General features: G+C 40.0%; 1 protein-coding gene across 1 annotated transcript in view; it reads right to left on the bottom strand.

Moving 5' to 3' along the window:
• Nucleotides 1–16,601, bottom strand: part of LYST (lysosomal trafficking regulator) — a 189,329-nt gene that overhangs the window by 26,325 nt on the left and 146,403 nt on the right. The window contains exons 43-45 of the mRNA XM_025448651.3: nucleotides 16,328–16,468; nucleotides 13,449–13,666; nucleotides 223–453 (exon numbers count right to left, since the gene is read on the bottom strand). Coding sequence (XP_025304436.1) covers nucleotides 223–453; nucleotides 13,449–13,666; nucleotides 16,328–16,468 — 590 coding nt within the window. The remainder of the gene's footprint in view (nucleotides 1–222; nucleotides 454–13,448; nucleotides 13,667–16,327; nucleotides 16,469–16,601) is intronic.

Raw genomic sequence — 16,601 nt, 5'->3', positions numbered from 1 at the left:
ATAAGGGAAGAAGGGGAAACTGGGAAAAATGAGTGAGGAAGACAAACCATGAGAGACTCCTGACTCTGGGAAACAAGCTGAGGATCACTGGAGGGAAGGAGGGCCAAGGGATAGGGTTAGTGGGTGACAGGCATTGGGGGGCACGTGATGGGATGAGCACTGGGTGTTATATGTTGGCAAATTAATTTAAATTAAAAGAAAAAAGAAATTCAAATGCCATACCGGATAGGTAATTTCTTTGACCTGTTCTCGGGTTTCCCTGAAAGCAAACTGCACCAACAAGCCCACAGCAGCAGGAAGCTCTCCTTCAAGGTTGAGCTTGGACCCAGGTCTGCTGGCATGGGCTGACTGGAACAACTGACGAGGGGTCTGGCCGTAGGTTTTTATCATGGTTTCTAGTGCGCGCCGCTGAACTGGATCTTCAACTGCAGAGACATCCATTCCAAAATATGTCTAAAGAGTGAAAGAGTACAAGAGAACAAGAGGTATATAAAATACAAGACCACCAAAGGGGAAACAGCAACTTGTTTTATTCTCTAGGTGGTAGTTTACTATCCTCTTTTTCAAATGGAAATGATTTTAAAATGTTTTTGATTAGTTCCTGGTTCACTGAGGGAAGAATAGAAGTATTCTTGGTCCCACTGAGAGAAGAACATAAGTAAAGTAATTGAAGTTTCTGAAAGGGGAAATGAAAATAATGTGTCTTGGTTGATTGGTGCTAATTATGTATGTTTATAAAACTTTTTTTAAAGATTTTATTTATTTATTCATGAGACACACACACACACACACACACAGAGAGAGAGAGAGAGAGAGAGAGAGAGAGGCAGAAACACAGGCAGAGGGAGAAGCAGGCTCCACGCAGGGAGCCTGATGTGGGACTCGATCCCTGGACTCCAGGATCACACTCTGCCTCCAGGGCCGAAGGCAGATGCTCAACCACTGAGCCACCCACGGATGCCCTATAAAACCAACTTTTAATTTAAGACCAAAAGATATCATAGAAGACTTCATTTATATGCACAGCAAAGGAAATCATCAGTAAAATGAAAAGTCAACCTACTGAATAGGAGAAAATATTCCCAAATCATACTTCTAATAAAAAGATTTATAGCCAAAAAATACAAAGAACTCCTACAACTCAACAGCAAAACAACAACAACAACAAAAAAACCTGATTAAAAGATGGGCAGAAAATCTGAATAGATATTTTTCAAAGAAGACATACAGATGGCCAAGAGACACATGAAAAAATGCTCAGTATCACTCATCATCAGGGAAATGCAAATCAAAACCACAATGGGATATCACCTGATAACCTGTCAGAATGACTACTACCAAAAAAGACAGGAAATAACAAGTGTTGGGGGCAGCCCTGGTGGCTCAATGGTTTAGTGCCGCCTTCAGCCCAGGGCCTGATCCTGGAGGCCCAGGATGGAGTTCCACATAGGGCTCCCTGCAGGGAGCCTGCTTCTACCTCTGCCTGTGTCTCTGCCTCTCTCTCTCTATGTCTCTCATGCATAAATAAATAAAATCTTTAAAAAAAATAACAAGTGTTGGTGAGGATGTGGAGAGAGAGGAATGTTTGCTCAGTTGGTGGGAATGTAAAATGGTGTACCCACTGTGGAAAATAGTATGGAGATTCCTCAAAAGTTAAAATGTTAAAAAGTTAACATTTCTATGATCTAGAAATTCCACTTCTGGGTATTTATCTGAAGAAAACAAAAACACTAGTTGGAAAAGATAGGTACTCCTGATGTGTACTGCAACATTATTATATATATTACAATAGCCAAGATACGGAAACTACTTAAGTGTCCACTTGTGGAAAATGGATAAAGAAAATGTGACACACACACACACACACATACACACACACACACACAGAGGAATATTATTCAGCCATAAAAGAGAATGAAATCTTGTGATAACACGGATAGGCCTTGAGGGCATTATGCTATGTGCAATAAGTGAGAGAAAGACAAATACCATATGATTTCAATTATACTGGAATCTAAACAAACAAATGAACAAACAAAAAACAATAAACCAAGCTCAAGGATACAGAGAACAGATTGGTGGTTGTCAGAAGTGAAGGGTAGGAGGTGGGTGGAGTGGGTTGAGAGTGTCAGAAGGTACAAACTTTCAGTTATGAAATACATCCTGGGATGTACTGTATAGCATGGTGACTATAGCTAATAAGACCACATTGCATATTTGAAAGCTGCTATAAGAATAAATCTTAAAAGTTCTCCTCAAAAGAAAAATAATTCTGTAACTATATATGGTGATGGATATTAACTGGATGTATTGTGGTGGTCATCCCAGAATATCTACAAATATCAAATCATTATGTTGTATATCAGAGACTAATATAATATTTTTTGTCAATTATACCTCAATTTAAAAAAACAAATGAGGCTTTTCTTTGGTCTTGTCTTTCAATGAAGACTGATGAAAAAATAAGCAAGATTTTCACTTAAGTTGATCCAAAATAACAAGCAGATTAGCAAGTGTATATATTTTTTCTGTAGCTGCCTGTCAAATAATGGTCAGAAAACTAAAATGAAGGGGTTAGTCAAAACGATTTCAGGTGGTCAACAAAACTGAACAAGACAATGTAATTTTCAGGTTATGGCAACAAAGAGGCAGAAGAAGAGTAGAGGATCCTGCCCCACCCTGATTTTCTCAGTTTGTAGAAATGAGGACTAGAAGTTCAAAGCCATTTGTATCTGCCTGAAATTATGTGCTATCCGAATACTCTTTTGTTCTTTGACATTAATATGCTTAAAGAAAGATTCTGATTCCTCTTCTTTCAAGACACAATGGCTGGTTTCACAGGATGATTTTCTGTTGCTAACTCATGTAGGGGCCAAGGGCAGCCTGCCCAAAGATGGGGCACTTTGGCATATTGGTTAGTTTATTTTAAAGATTTACCACTTATTTGAAAGACAGAGAGAGAGAGAGAGTGCAAGAGGATGCAAGTGCATGCACAGGAAGTGGGGGAGGGGCAGAGAGAGGGAAAAGGAGAATCCTAAGCATGGGGCTCAATCTCACAACCCTGAGATCATGACCTGAGCCAAATTCAAGACTCAGATGCTTAACCAACTGAGCCACCCAGGCATATCAATTTCATTTTAAATAAAAGTTACTTAGGAGATAGCCTGTGTAAGAAGACCCAGACCCTCCCCTGTCCCCCTGCAAGCAAGAAATAAATTTCCCATGTGAAAGGTACCCTCCCCATAGCAGGAACTAAAGAGGCATCTTTATCACCGGAGATGGGAAATTTAGAGTGGAAAAGGCTGTATAAACAATGCTTGTTACTTTTTACTAATTTAATACCCCAGCCCAAATTCTGTTTAGAAATCCTTACAAATTAAAGCTCTCAAAGTTAAGTTTTCTTTGTCCCATCAATTCTTCACAGATTTATTGTCTTTTTGTCTAAAAAGTATAGAAACTGCCTGCCTTGGTCATTTCATTAGGTCTTAATTTCATTATTGAGCCTCTGTGTGAACATAATTAAACTTTGGAGTTTTTTTTCCTATGAATCTGTCTTATGTAAACCTAACTCTTAGTCTAGCTAGAAGATCTTGAAGGGCAGAGAAAGAATTTTTCGTTCCCTTCACTCACATACATCATCTTGGAGAGGTCTATGAATATCAACTACTGAGGCATGTTTTCTCACCAATATATAGAAATTAGTAAGGAGCCTAGATTTTTGAGGTCTCTATCTATCCCTTTTTCCTGGGCAGAGGAGTCAGGAATTTTAACAGTAGTATCATTGAAACCCAAGCAAAGTCCTTCATGCTAGCATCCTTCTTATGACACGAAGCTGAAGAGAAAGCAGGTGGTGGTGGCTGGGGGGCAGGGCAATAATCAGCCTGGAAGAGGAGTAAAGATTCAGGACTTGCCATGGTCCTTTTCTTTCTCCTTCAGGTTTGGAATAAAAAAAAAAAAAAAAAAAAAAAAGACTTTATGTATAATACTAAATTATGAAAAAAGTCATTTGTTTAAAGTGATATATAGAAAAGGCAAAAATGACGTTAAGATACGATGTTGGTAGGTAGTTCAAGAGAGTATCATTTAGGTTCTAACGAAAACTGTGGGTGACTGAAAAAGTGTGGTGAAAATTGTAAGCTCTGTTATGTAAAGAGCACTATTACACTTTTCTTCCCCCTGTTGTCATCCCCTGCAGTCAGATGGAGAGTGATGCGCATTTCCTTCTTTACTTCTACAACTAACAGTCAGGAGCTGGTACAGATTTTTCATGTTCTGTGCATATGCACTTGTACAATGAGCCTTTTAGCATTTCATCAGGCGTAGCCAATTTTATTACATATCTAGACATTACCTTTCTATAAATGCCAAAATAAAATTTCAAAGATTCTTTGGAAGTTAAATAATCAGCACTACTCTTCTTGTGTCCACCACCCCCGCTGCCACCACAAGAGATCAAATACTTATTATAAATGCTTATCTAAGCATGGTCTTTTTTTTTTTTTTTAAGATTTTATTTATTTATTCATGAGAGACACAGAGAGGGAGAATTCTGCAGGCTCCATACAGGGAGCCTGATGTGGGACTTGATCCAGGGTCTCCAGGATCATGCCCTGGGCTGAAGACAGTGCTAAACCACTGAGCCACCAGGGCTGCCCTAAGCATGGTCATTCTTAAAGGCTGCTTGACATGGTATACTCAAAAATTCAAATGAAGACTGGAATAATCCTCTAGCCAGGGCTTTAAAAAATTTATTTGAAAATAGTGTTTCTCGGGCAATCCAGGTAGCTCAGCGGTTTAGCGCCACCTTCAGTCCAGGGCATGACCCTGGAGACCCAGGATTGAGTCCCACGTCGGGCTCCCTGCATGGAGCCTGCTTCTCCCTCTGCCTGTGTCTCTGCCTCTCTCGTGTGCACTCTGTGTCTCTCATGAATAAATAAATAAAATATTTTAAAAAATGAAAATAGTGTTTCTCTATTCTATGGTATCAATTTCTAAGTGAATCTTATATATTAGCATTTCTACATTCTTTAACAAGATTAACATTTATTAAAAAAAAAAAGATTAACATTTATTTATACTTAGTTCCTCGGCAGACATTATCCTGTATGAATTGCCTTCCTTATTTATGAGGTTGGTATTATTGTTCACATTTTACAAATTTGTATATTTAGTTACAGGGAGGTTAAGCTATTTGCCCAAGGTCACAAGGCAAGTGGCAGCATCACAGGATGAGGGTTTGAACTCAATTCTGAATTCAGAGACTGTACACTTAATCACTCTACTTTCTCTGGCTCTGTGAATTGAATGTTATCATAGTCCTAGAACAATGGCATAAACTCTACTCTTTTTAAACCTCAAAGTCCCAAAGAAATAGTGACAAAAATTCCAGTAAAATGACAATTATGTGGGATATTTCAGCATGCAGATACTGTTAATGTGAATTTTACATAAGAATAATTGAAAAGATATGTTAGGATTATAGGCAGAGTATAATGAGTTATTTTTTAAAAATTTTTTAAAAGATTTTATTTATTTATTCATGAGAGATAGTGATAGAGACAGAGACACAGGCAGAGGGAGAAGCAGGCTCCACGCAGGGATCCTGATGTGGGACTCCATCCTAGGTCTCCAGGCATGACCCTAGGCTGAAGGCAGCACTAAACTGCTGAGCCACTCGGGCTGCCCTATAATGAGGTTAATGTCAAAATTCCTAATTGCTTTTAAAGTTATATTTTAGATCAAATATAAATGAAGGTAAAAAATTACACCTGAAGCCTTGCCTTTACTTTATACTACTCTTTTTTTTTAATTTATTTTTTATTGGTGTTCAATTTACTAACATACAGAATAAACCCCAGTGCCCGTCACCCATTCACTCCTACCCCCCGCCCTTCTCCCCTTCTACCACCCCTAGTTCGTTTCCCAGAGTTAGCAGTCTTTACGTTCTGTCTCCCTTTCTGATATTTCCCACTCATTTCTTCTCCCTTCCCTTATATTCCCTTTCACTATTATTTATATTCCCCAAATGAATGAGAACATATAATGTTTCTCCTTCTCTGACTGACTTACTTCACTCAGCATAATACCCTCCAGTTCCATCCACGTTGAAGCAAATGGTGGGTATTTGTCATTTCTAATAGCTGAGTAATATTCCATTGTATACATAAACCACATCTTCTTTATCCATTCATCTTTCGTTGGACACCGAGGCTCCTTCCACAGTTTGGCTATCGTGGCCATTGCTGCTATAAACATCGGGGTGCAGGTGTCCCGGCGTTTCATTGCATTTGTATCTTTGGGGTAAATCCCCAACAGTGCAATTGCTGGGTCGTAGGGCAGGTATATTTTTAACTGTTTGAAGAACCTCCACACAGTTTTCCAGAGTGGCTGCACCAGTTCACATTCCCACCAACAGTGTAAGAGGGTTCCCTTTTCTCCGCATCCTCTCCAACATTTGTTGTTTCCTGCCTTGTTAATTTGCCCCATTCTCGCTGGTGTGAGGTGGTATCTCATTGTGGTTTTGATTTGTATTTCCCTGATGGCAAGTGATGCAGAGCATTCTCTCATGTGCATGTTGGCCATGTCTATGTCTTCCTCTGTGAGATTTCTGTTCATGTCTTTTGCCCATTTCATGATTGGATTGTTTGTTTCTTTGGTGTTGAGTTTAATAAGTTCTTTATAGATCTTGGAAACTAGCCCTTTATCTGATATGTCATTTGCAAATATCTTCTCCCATTCTGTAGGTTGTCTTTGAGTTTTGTTGACTGTATCCTTTGCTGTGCAAAAGCTTCTTATCTTGATGAAGTCCCAATAGTTCATTTTTGCTTTTGTTTCTTTTGCCTTCGTGGGTGTATCTTGTAAGAAGTTACTATGGCCGAGTTCAAAAAGGGTGTTGCCTGTGTTCTTCTCTAGGATTTTGATGGAATCTTGTCTCACATTTAGATCTTTCATCCATTTTGAGTTTATCTTTGTGTATGGTGCAAGAGAGTGGTCTAGTTTCATTCTTCTGCATGTGGATGTCCAATTTTCCCAGCACCATTTATTGAAGAGACTGTCTTTCTTCCAATGGATAGTCTTTCCTCCTTTATCGAATATTAGTTGACCATAAAGTTCAGGGTCCACTTCTGGGTTCTCTATTCTGTTCCATTGATCTATGTGTCTGTTTTTGTGCCAGGACCACACTGTCTTGATGACCACAGCTTTGTAGTACAACCTGAAATCTGGCATTGTGATGCCCCCAGATATGGTTTTCTTTTTTAAAATTACCCTGGCTATTCGGGGTCTTTTCTGATTCCACAAAAATCTTAAAATAATTTGTTCTAACTCTCTGAAGAAAGTCCATGGTATTTTGATAGGGATTGCATTAAACGTGTATATTGCCCTGGGTAACATTGACATTTTCACAATATTAATTCTGCCAATCCATGAGCATGGAATATTTTTCCATCTCTTTGTGTCTTCCTCAATTTCTTTCAGAAGTGTTCTGTAGTTTTTAGGGTATAGATCCTTTACCTCTTTGGTTAGGGTTGTTCCTAGGTATCTTATGCTTTTGGGTGCAATTGTAAATGGGATTGACTCCTTAATTTCTCTTTCTTCAGTCTCATTGTTAGTGTATAGAAATGCCACTGATTTCTGGGCATTGATTTTGTATCCTGCCATGCTACCGAATTGCTGTATGAGTTCTAGCAATCTTGGGGTGGAGACTTTTGGGTTTTCTATGTAGACTATCATGTCATCGGCGAAGAGGGAGAGTTTGACTTCTTCTTTGCCAATTTGAATGCCTTTAATGTCTTTTTGTTGTCTGATTGCTGAGGCTAGGACCTCCAGTACTATGTTGAACAGCAGTGGTGAGAGTGGACATCCCTGTCTTGTTCCTGATCTTAGGGGAAAGGCTCCCAGTGCTTCCCCATTGAGAATGATATTTGCTGTGGGCTTTTCATAGATGGCTTTTAAGATGTCGAGGAATGTTCCCTCTATCCCTACACTCTGAAGAGTTTTGATCAGAAATGGGTGCTGTATTTTGTCAAATGCTTTCTCTGCATCTATTGATAGGATCATATGGTTCTTGGTTTTTCTCTTGCTGATATGATGAATCACATTGATTGTTTTACGGGTGTTGAACCAGCCTTGTGTCCCAGGGATAAATCCTACTTGGTCATGGTGAATAATTTTCTTAATGTACTCTTGGATCCTATTGGCCAGTATCTTGTTGAGAATTTTTGCATCCATGTTCATCAGGGATATTGGTCTGTAATTCTTTTTGGTGGGGTCTTTGTCTGGTTTTGGAATTAAGGTGATGCTGGCCTCATAGAACGAATTTGGAAGTACTCCACCTCTTTCTATCTTTCCAAACAGCTTTAGGAGAATAGGTATGGTTTCTTCTTTAAACGTTTGATAAAATTCCCCTGGGAAGCCATCTGGCCCTGGACTCTTACGTCTTGGGAGGTTTTTGATGACTGCTTCAATTTCCTCCCTGGTTATTGGCCTGTTTAGGTTTTCTATTTCTTCCTGTTCCAGTTTTGGTAGTTTGTGGCTTTCCAGGAATGCGTCCATTTCTCTTAGATTGCCTAATTTATTGGCGTATAGCTGTTCATAATATGTTTTTAAAATCGTTCGTATTTCCTTGGTGTTGGTAGTGATCTCTCCTTTCTCATTCATGATTTTATTAATTTGAGTCTTCTCTCTCTTCTTTTTAATAAGGCTGGCTAATGGTTTATCTATCTTATTAATTCTTTCAAAGAACCAACTCCTGGTTCTGTTGATCTGGTTCCACAGTTCTTCTGGTCTCGATTTCGTTGAGTTCTGCTCGAATCTTTATTAACTCCCTTCTTCTCTTGGGTGTAGGATCTATTTGCTGTTTTTTCTCTAGTTCCTTTATGTGTAAGGTTAGCTTTTGTATTTGAGTTCTTTCCAGTTTTTGAATGGATGCTTGTATTGCGATGTATTTCCCCCTTAGGACTGCTTTTGCTGCATCCCAAAGATTTTGGATGGGTGTATCTTCATTCTCATTAGTTTCCATGAATCTTTTTAATTCTTCCTTAATTTCCTGGTTGACCCTTTCATCTTTTAGCAGGATGGTCCTTAACCTCCACGTGTTTGAGGTCCTTCCAAACTTCTTGTTGTGATTTAGTTCTAATTTCAAGGCATTATGGTCTGAGAATATGCAGGGGACGATCCCAATCTTTTGGTATCGGTTCAGACCCGATTTGTGACCCAGTATGTGGTCTATTCTGGAGAAAGTTCCATGTGCACTTGAGAAGAATGTGTATTCAGTTGAGTTTGGATGTAAAGTTCTGTAGATATCTGTGAAATCCATCTGGTCCAGTGTATCATTTAAAGCTCTCGTTTCTTTGGAGATGTTTTGCTTAGAAGACCTATCAAGTATAGAAAGAGCTAGATTGAAGTCACCAAGTATAAGTGTATTATTATCTAAGTATTTCTTCACTTTGGTTAATAATTGATTTATATATTTGGCAGCTCCCACATTCGGGGCATATATATTGAGGATTGTTATGTCCTCTTCTTGGATAGATCCTTTAAGTATGATATAGTGTCCCTCTTCATCTCTCACTACAGTCTTTGGGGTAAATTTTAGTTTATCTGATATAAGGATGGCTACCCCTGCTTTCTTTTGAGGACCATTCGAATGGTAAATGGTTCTCCAACCTTTTATTTTCAGGCTGTAGGTGTCCTTCTGTCTAAAATGAGTCTCTTGTAGACAGCAAATAGATGGGTCCTGCTTTTTTATCCAGTCTGAAACCCTGCGCCTTTTGATGGGGTCATTAAGCCCGTTCACATTCAGAGTTACTATTGAGAGATATGAATTTAGTGTCATCATGATAACTATTCAGTCCTTGTTTTTGTGGAATGTTCCACTGAACTTCTTCTTAAAGGGGAATTTTAAGAGTCCCCCTTAAAATTTCTTGCAGAGCTGGTTTGGAGGTCACATATTCTTTCAGTTGCTGCCTGTCTTGGAAGCTCTTTATCTCTCCTTCCATTTTGAATGAGAGCCTTGCTGGATAAAGTATTCTTGGTTGCATGTTCTTCTCATTCAGGACCCTGAATATATCCTGCCAGCCCTTACCGGCCGGCCAGGTCTCTGTGGAGAGGTCTGCTGTTACCCTAATACTCCTCCCCATAAAAGTCAGGGATTTCTTGTCTCTTGCTGCTTTAAGGATCTTCTCTTTATCTTTGGAATTTGCAAGCTTCACTATTAAATGTCGAGGTGTTGAACGGTTTTTATTGATTTTAGGGGGGGATCTTTCTATTTCCTGGATCTGAATGCCTGTTTCCCTTCCCAGATTAGGAAAGTTTTCAGCTAGAATTTGTTCAAATACATATTCTGGCCCTGTGGCCCTTTCGGCACCCTCGGGAACCCCAATTAAACGTAGGTTTTTCTTCCTCAGGCTGTCGTTTATTTCCTTTAATCTATCTTCATGGTCTTTTAATTGTTTGTCTCTTTTTTTCCTCAGTTTCCCTCTTTGCTATCAACTTGTCTTCTATGTCACTCACTCGTTCTTCCACCTCCTTAACCCTCGTCGTTAGGACTTCTAGTTTGGATTGCATCTCATTCAACTGATTTTTAATTTCTGCCTGATTAGCTCTAAATTCTGCAGTCATGAAGTCTCTTGAGTCCTTTATCCTTTTTTCTAGAGCCACCAGTAGCTGTATAATAGTGCTTCTGAATTGGCTTTCTGACATTGAATTGTAATCCAGATTTTGTAACTCTGTGGGAGAGAGGACTGTTTCTGATTCTTTCTTTTGAGGTGAGGTTTTCCTTCTAGTCATTTTGCTCAGTGCAGAGTGGCCAAAAGCAAGTTGTATTGGGAAAAGGAGAAAAAGAGAGGAGAGAAAGAAGGAAAGAAAAGAGAAAGAGAAAAAAAAGGAAGAAAAAAAAACGAAAAAAAAAGAAGAAAAAGAGAAAGAAAAAGAAAGAAAGGAGAAAAAAGGGGGGTGGGGGAAGGAAACAAATCAAAAAGCAAAAAGCAAAAAAAAAAAAAAAAAAGAACCACGGGGGAGTATCTTCTGATTCTGTGTACTTTAAGTCCCTTGGCTTCCCCTGGAAGTTGTCCGTCTAGCTGGTCTTCTGGGGGAGGGGCCTGCTGTGCTGATTTTCAGGTGTTAGCAGTTGGGGGAGCTGCTCTGCCCCTGCCTGGTGCAGGGCTCAGTGGGGGTTGTTTACCCCGTGAGGGGGCAGGAGGCACAACCCCAGTGGCTGCGGCAGCTCTGGAGTCCTGGATTCAGCTCCCGCAGGAACTACTGTCTGCAGGGCCTGGAGGCTCCGGGGCGGGGCCGCTGATCTGCTCAGCTGGGGCAGGAGCGTCCTCGCTGTCCTGGGACCTCCCGGCCTCTGCCTGTCCCGGGGCAGGCCGGATCCTGGGCTGTGTCCCCGCGCCCTGTGCTCCGAAGCCCGCGCTGTTGGATTCGCGCTCCCGCCCCGCAGCCCCCTCCGCGGAGCCGCCCCCGAGCCCCCCCAGCTGCTCCCGCCCCGCAGCCCCCTCCGCGGAGCCGCCCCCGAGCCACCCCCCCGAGCTGCTCCGGGTCCCGCGGTGCGGGCTGCAGCCCTTAGGGAGCTCGGTGCACTCTCCCGGGGCGCAGGTGTCTGTTACTGTCCCGGGGAGCCCGAGGGCATCCTCGCCCTCCTGGGTCCTGTTCCACCTCCCTGCGAGCCCCTTTCCCCCGGGAAGGTTGGTGCAGCTCCTGCTCCTCCGGGACGGGGCTCTCCTGTCCTGGGGACACTCGCCCCGGCCTCCGCCCGGCTCCTCACGGGCCCCTCCCCCTCGGAGGCCTTTTGTGTCTTTATTTCTTTTTTCCCCGTCTTCCTACCTTGATAGCAAACTCTTCTCACTGTAGCATTCCAGCTGGTCTCTCTTTAAATCTCAGGCCGAATTAATAGATTTTCAGGGTAATTTGAAGGTTTTCTAGGTAATTTGGTGGAGACAGGTGATTTGGCGACCCTACTCTTCCGCCGTCTTGCCCCTCCCTCTCCTATACTACTCTTATGTAGAAAATTATTCACCCACTAAGCTGTATTATCCCCTTTTCCAAAACACTGTGCCACAGCATTTCTCTTATCAGAGTCATCAGTAAATCTTACTCTCTTCTAGACCTTTAAGTCTCTGAAGGAATTAAATTTTCTGTTATTGTAAAGATACTTAAAATAATTAGTGAGCAAAATGGACTAAAGAGAATTTTATTTTGAAATTGCTAGTTAGGAATGGGTCTCTGGCATAAATCAGCCCAGGTACAGAGCACATAACCATAGGTTCAGGTGTGCATTTTCCCTGCATTTGTTACAAACACTCCTTAAACCTACGCAGAGAAGTATAGCTGGAGGGGAAGTCCGAGTCAGTCTCACCCTACTTCCTGATTATAACATTAGGAAAGCAGAGAGGCTAAATGCCTTACATAGTGGATTAATGGCTACTCTGCTATACTCACTGTCTCTGAGTGGCCACTAGGCAACACCAGGCAATAGCTTTGTCCATATCATTTGCCTTTTTGCCCCATTCCTTGAGGAATTTTGTTCTAGAGGCCTAATCTGGACCCCCACTACCAAATCCATCCAGGCACCACCACCCAAACATTCCTTCTCACCCTTCTGTCCCCACTTAAATCTTACTCACCTTCATACACCCAGAGTTTAGCAAATTAAATGTTTCCTTAATGGATAAGATTTTTTAAAATAGAAGGCAGCCTATCTAACATCATCAAAAAGTATATGTGAAAGTGTAACAATTCTACTTAGAGGAATTGATATTGTGCTGAAGTTACCATGGCAGGCCCTAACTGCCCTCCCTGGACAGGTCTGCTTACAAGGTTGGCCCTTGGCTGGTACATGGAAACACGGATTTCAGGAGAGTTCCTAATGGGATAAGAGTGGCTTACTGTGCCAAAAATGTTTGCACAAACAATGTGGCTTATACTGAACACCTGATCTCCTTCTGGGAGCCTGGGATTTCAGTACATGTGAGAGAGCGTTTTTGTGACCAGCCCTTAATAAAAATCCTGGGCTCCTACTCTCTAATGGGCTGCCCTGCTAAACAACATTATGCATGTTGCTGGTGGAAATAAGCATGTTCTTTGTTATTTATTGGGAGAAGATTCTTGGAAACTGGAGCCCAGTATCCTCCAGCTTTGCCTTATGCATTTTCCTTTTGCTGATTTTGAATTGTATCCATCACTGTAATAAACCGTCTGTAAGTACAACTATTTGCTGAGTCTTTAAGTCCTCATCCAGCCTGGGGATGGTCCTGAGGAACCCCTGATGGATAGCATCTCAGTCATTTTTCAAGAGGTGAAATACAAAACCTGAAAAGTCTTGGGTAACAGTTTAGGCTGTTGCCAATTCTCTCTGATAATGGGTATTTTAAAGAAACAGCCCAACAGCTGACCTTTTATTCAGGTTTTGCCTTATATAAATGCATATTTTTAAAAGAGTCACTTACAGCAGGATGAAAAACGTTGATGGCTTGAACAGAAGCTTTCCCTTTTTGCTTATACCCGAATACCAAGTCAATCCACTGACAGATGTTCTGGGATACGTAGTCAGACTCTAGAGCCTGTCGATGAATGAGGATAAAAAGACGAGGATCGTTACGTGCCCAAGGAGGGAGGTTGACGTGATTAACCCGTTCACCATTCTGACGCACACCAAAATCAAAACCTAAAAGAGAAGATTAATATTAATGCTTACCTCCCCAAAGCATGCCTCATTTGGCCCCCTGAGCAGGTGTTAAGAGTTCCCAGAAACAGCTAAACAGCTATTAAAAGCAGGAAAAGCAGAGGCAAAGAGAATAGTGACATCATTGTTTATCTACTTACTTACCGAATGATAGAACTACATGGGTTAATGCTATCCTAATTAAATTTGACATCTTTCAACTTTATCCTTCTACCACTTTATACCATATTGAAAAAAAAAACAGCAGAAAATCACTGTCTGCTAATTTCAATATTCCACTTATCAAAACTTCAAATATAAGTGCTTACATATCTGTTCTATTCAATTATAAACTTGATTAAAATAAAACTAAGGCTTTGTATAAGCATTTCTGAATTATTGGTGTTAAAATCATAATCAAATTAAGACTATATTTAGTAAATATTAGCATTCTGTAGTTTAAAAAAATCCAACTAATACAAAATATATACATTCCTAAATGAACTGTTAACTTTATGGTAAGTATAGAGATCTGTCCTGACACCATTTCTACTAAGCATTCCTATGGACAACAAAATTATCGCAACACATTGAATTAGAGAGTTCTTCTGTGATCTAAATGAGCTGTTCTCTAATTGTTTCATTAGTCTGCTAGTGTAAACAAAAATCTCAGAAGTGTTTGTTTAAAAAAAAAAAACTGTCCTAAAAGAAATGTTACAGAGATGTTTTTGTGCTACCTTTTACAGACACCATAATAGAATAGAAACTAAAAAGGATCTCTTAAAAGCTGATTACACTCTACATAAAATTGAGTCGCTACTTCCTTTTAGATCTTGTGAAAACAGAAGGATATTCGTTAATTTTGGAAGTATTTTGAAATGATATGATGTGAAATATAAACCAAGGGCTTATATAAATTAACATGGAGTGAGGGTGGGGGTCATCTCAAAAAGCTCAGCTCCTCCCACAGACAGCTGCAGAGGGATTTAGGACAGACTGGCCAAGAATCTACAGAACTCTATGTGAGCCGCTTTGGGAGAAGTGGCAGGGATTTACTGATTTAACAATAGTGAATGAGACATCTAAGGACTGAGCTAGGGAGGGGCTGAGCAGCAGGGAGTCTGTATAAACTCACATCATTCTCAACTGTTATGTGCTTTAGGGACACATCACAGGCTGGCACACACAAAGCAGATGACTGGAGGTACAACGAAAGGCTTACGGGAATGCTGATAGGAAATGACATGATGTACATGATAGCAAACCATATTTTCCAAAAATATAACAACACTTGCTTTATTGCATGCTTTTCCAGAATCTTGCTGCTCCCCCATCAAGTGGTAAAATCTATATTCTTTCCTTTTGAATGTGGGCATGCACTTGTGACTGCCTCACAAACAGAATGCAGGAGGAGTCTTCCTCTGGACCTCCAGGGCTTGGTTAGAAGAGCCTGTGCAGTTTCTCCTCCTCTCTTGGGACACTCGCCTTTGGAATCCTGAGTTGCCAAGGAGAATGTCCAAGGCCACCATGCTGTGAGGAAGCCCAAACTAGTCCAGGTGGAAAGACCACATGGAAAATCACAGACACCACATAAAGAGAGATGCCTGCCAGCACCCAGCTGCTCTGATCCCCTGGCTGGTCTAGCTCCAGCTAATCTGAATGCAGACCCTAAGCCAAAACCACTAAAAGCACCAGGCTGAGCTGCCCCTGAATTTCTGACCTGCAAAACCTGTAATGATAACTTTATTGTTGTTTTGAGGCACTAAGTGTTGGAGGTATTCGTATGTACCAAGAGATAATGGAAACATACATATAAGGAATCACAGACACAGAAAACAAGCATAGATTTAAATGAGCCCAAGCCCGAAAGCTACAAGGCAGGTACCAAATTGTGGATGCTGACAATTCACTGAGGCATTTCTCATTTGGGCAACACTATGAAATGTGCTCCAGGTTATTAGCAGTATGGATTTATTAATGATTTTCTAAACAGCTCCAGAGAGGCCAGTTAGTATAGAATAAAATTCTAAAGTAATTTTCCCAACACTAACTTCTTTAAAAATACAGTTATCAATTTCATATATTCGTAAAGGTCACATAAAAATATAAAATTATGTAGAACAATGAAATTATGTAGAACAAACACCTCTTAAAGGATTATCTGGTCTATTTAAAAGTAGGTAAGGTTGGTCAAGATTGTTGGTGTTTGGCATCACAGAAAACTCGATTTTATCCTCTACCATCTCTTTTTGGTATTAGAAGATTCTGGCTAGGGTATGTTATTTCTATGTTGGTCACTCATAAAAATCATTAAGATTTTGGTTAAGTTACGTTGCACTTTCAGTAAATTCGTAACTTTTAAAATAATGAACATATGATAACCTTTGCAATTAGAAAAAATAAGCAATTTCTGTAACAAAACTAAAATACATGTTTACAAATACCTTTAATAGTTAAAAGTTACCAATTGTCCACACATATTTAGTCCTATAAAATAGTTAAAATCTTCATACTCACTTGGAAATAAAATGATATACTTGATAAATAAAAGGTATTTCTCTTATTGGGGAACTCAAATTATAGGACTTAGGAAAGCTCTTCTTATTTTTAGAAAATTATAAAATAAGTAGAGAAATATAAATTAGAAATGATTTACTGCTATACCTTCACGGTTGACTAAGAACTCTGGAAGATAAAAAAACTCTGGGATAAGTTCTTTGACATCAGTCATAGATTCAAAAGATGAGAGGCGCCAAGTTGTATTTGTGGAATGAAAAGTTCTGTCTGGAATGTCAAAACTTTGATCTACAAGGAAATACAAACAATGCAATTAAGACATAATGACCTTATTCTATTTGAAGCTTATTATAATTAATTTACTTCTGCTACTTTGAAAAGATTAAAATGATGTTCATTTAGTTTTTCAATTTAAAAGACG

This window comes from Canis lupus, chromosome 4, assembly GCF_003254725.2.
Source record: "Canis lupus dingo isolate Sandy chromosome 4, ASM325472v2, whole genome shotgun sequence".
Taxonomy (NCBI): Eukaryota; Metazoa; Chordata; class Mammalia; order Carnivora; family Canidae; genus Canis; species Canis lupus.
The sequence above is the reverse complement of the archived record's forward strand: the minus strand, read 5'-3'. Positions and strand labels throughout refer to the sequence as shown.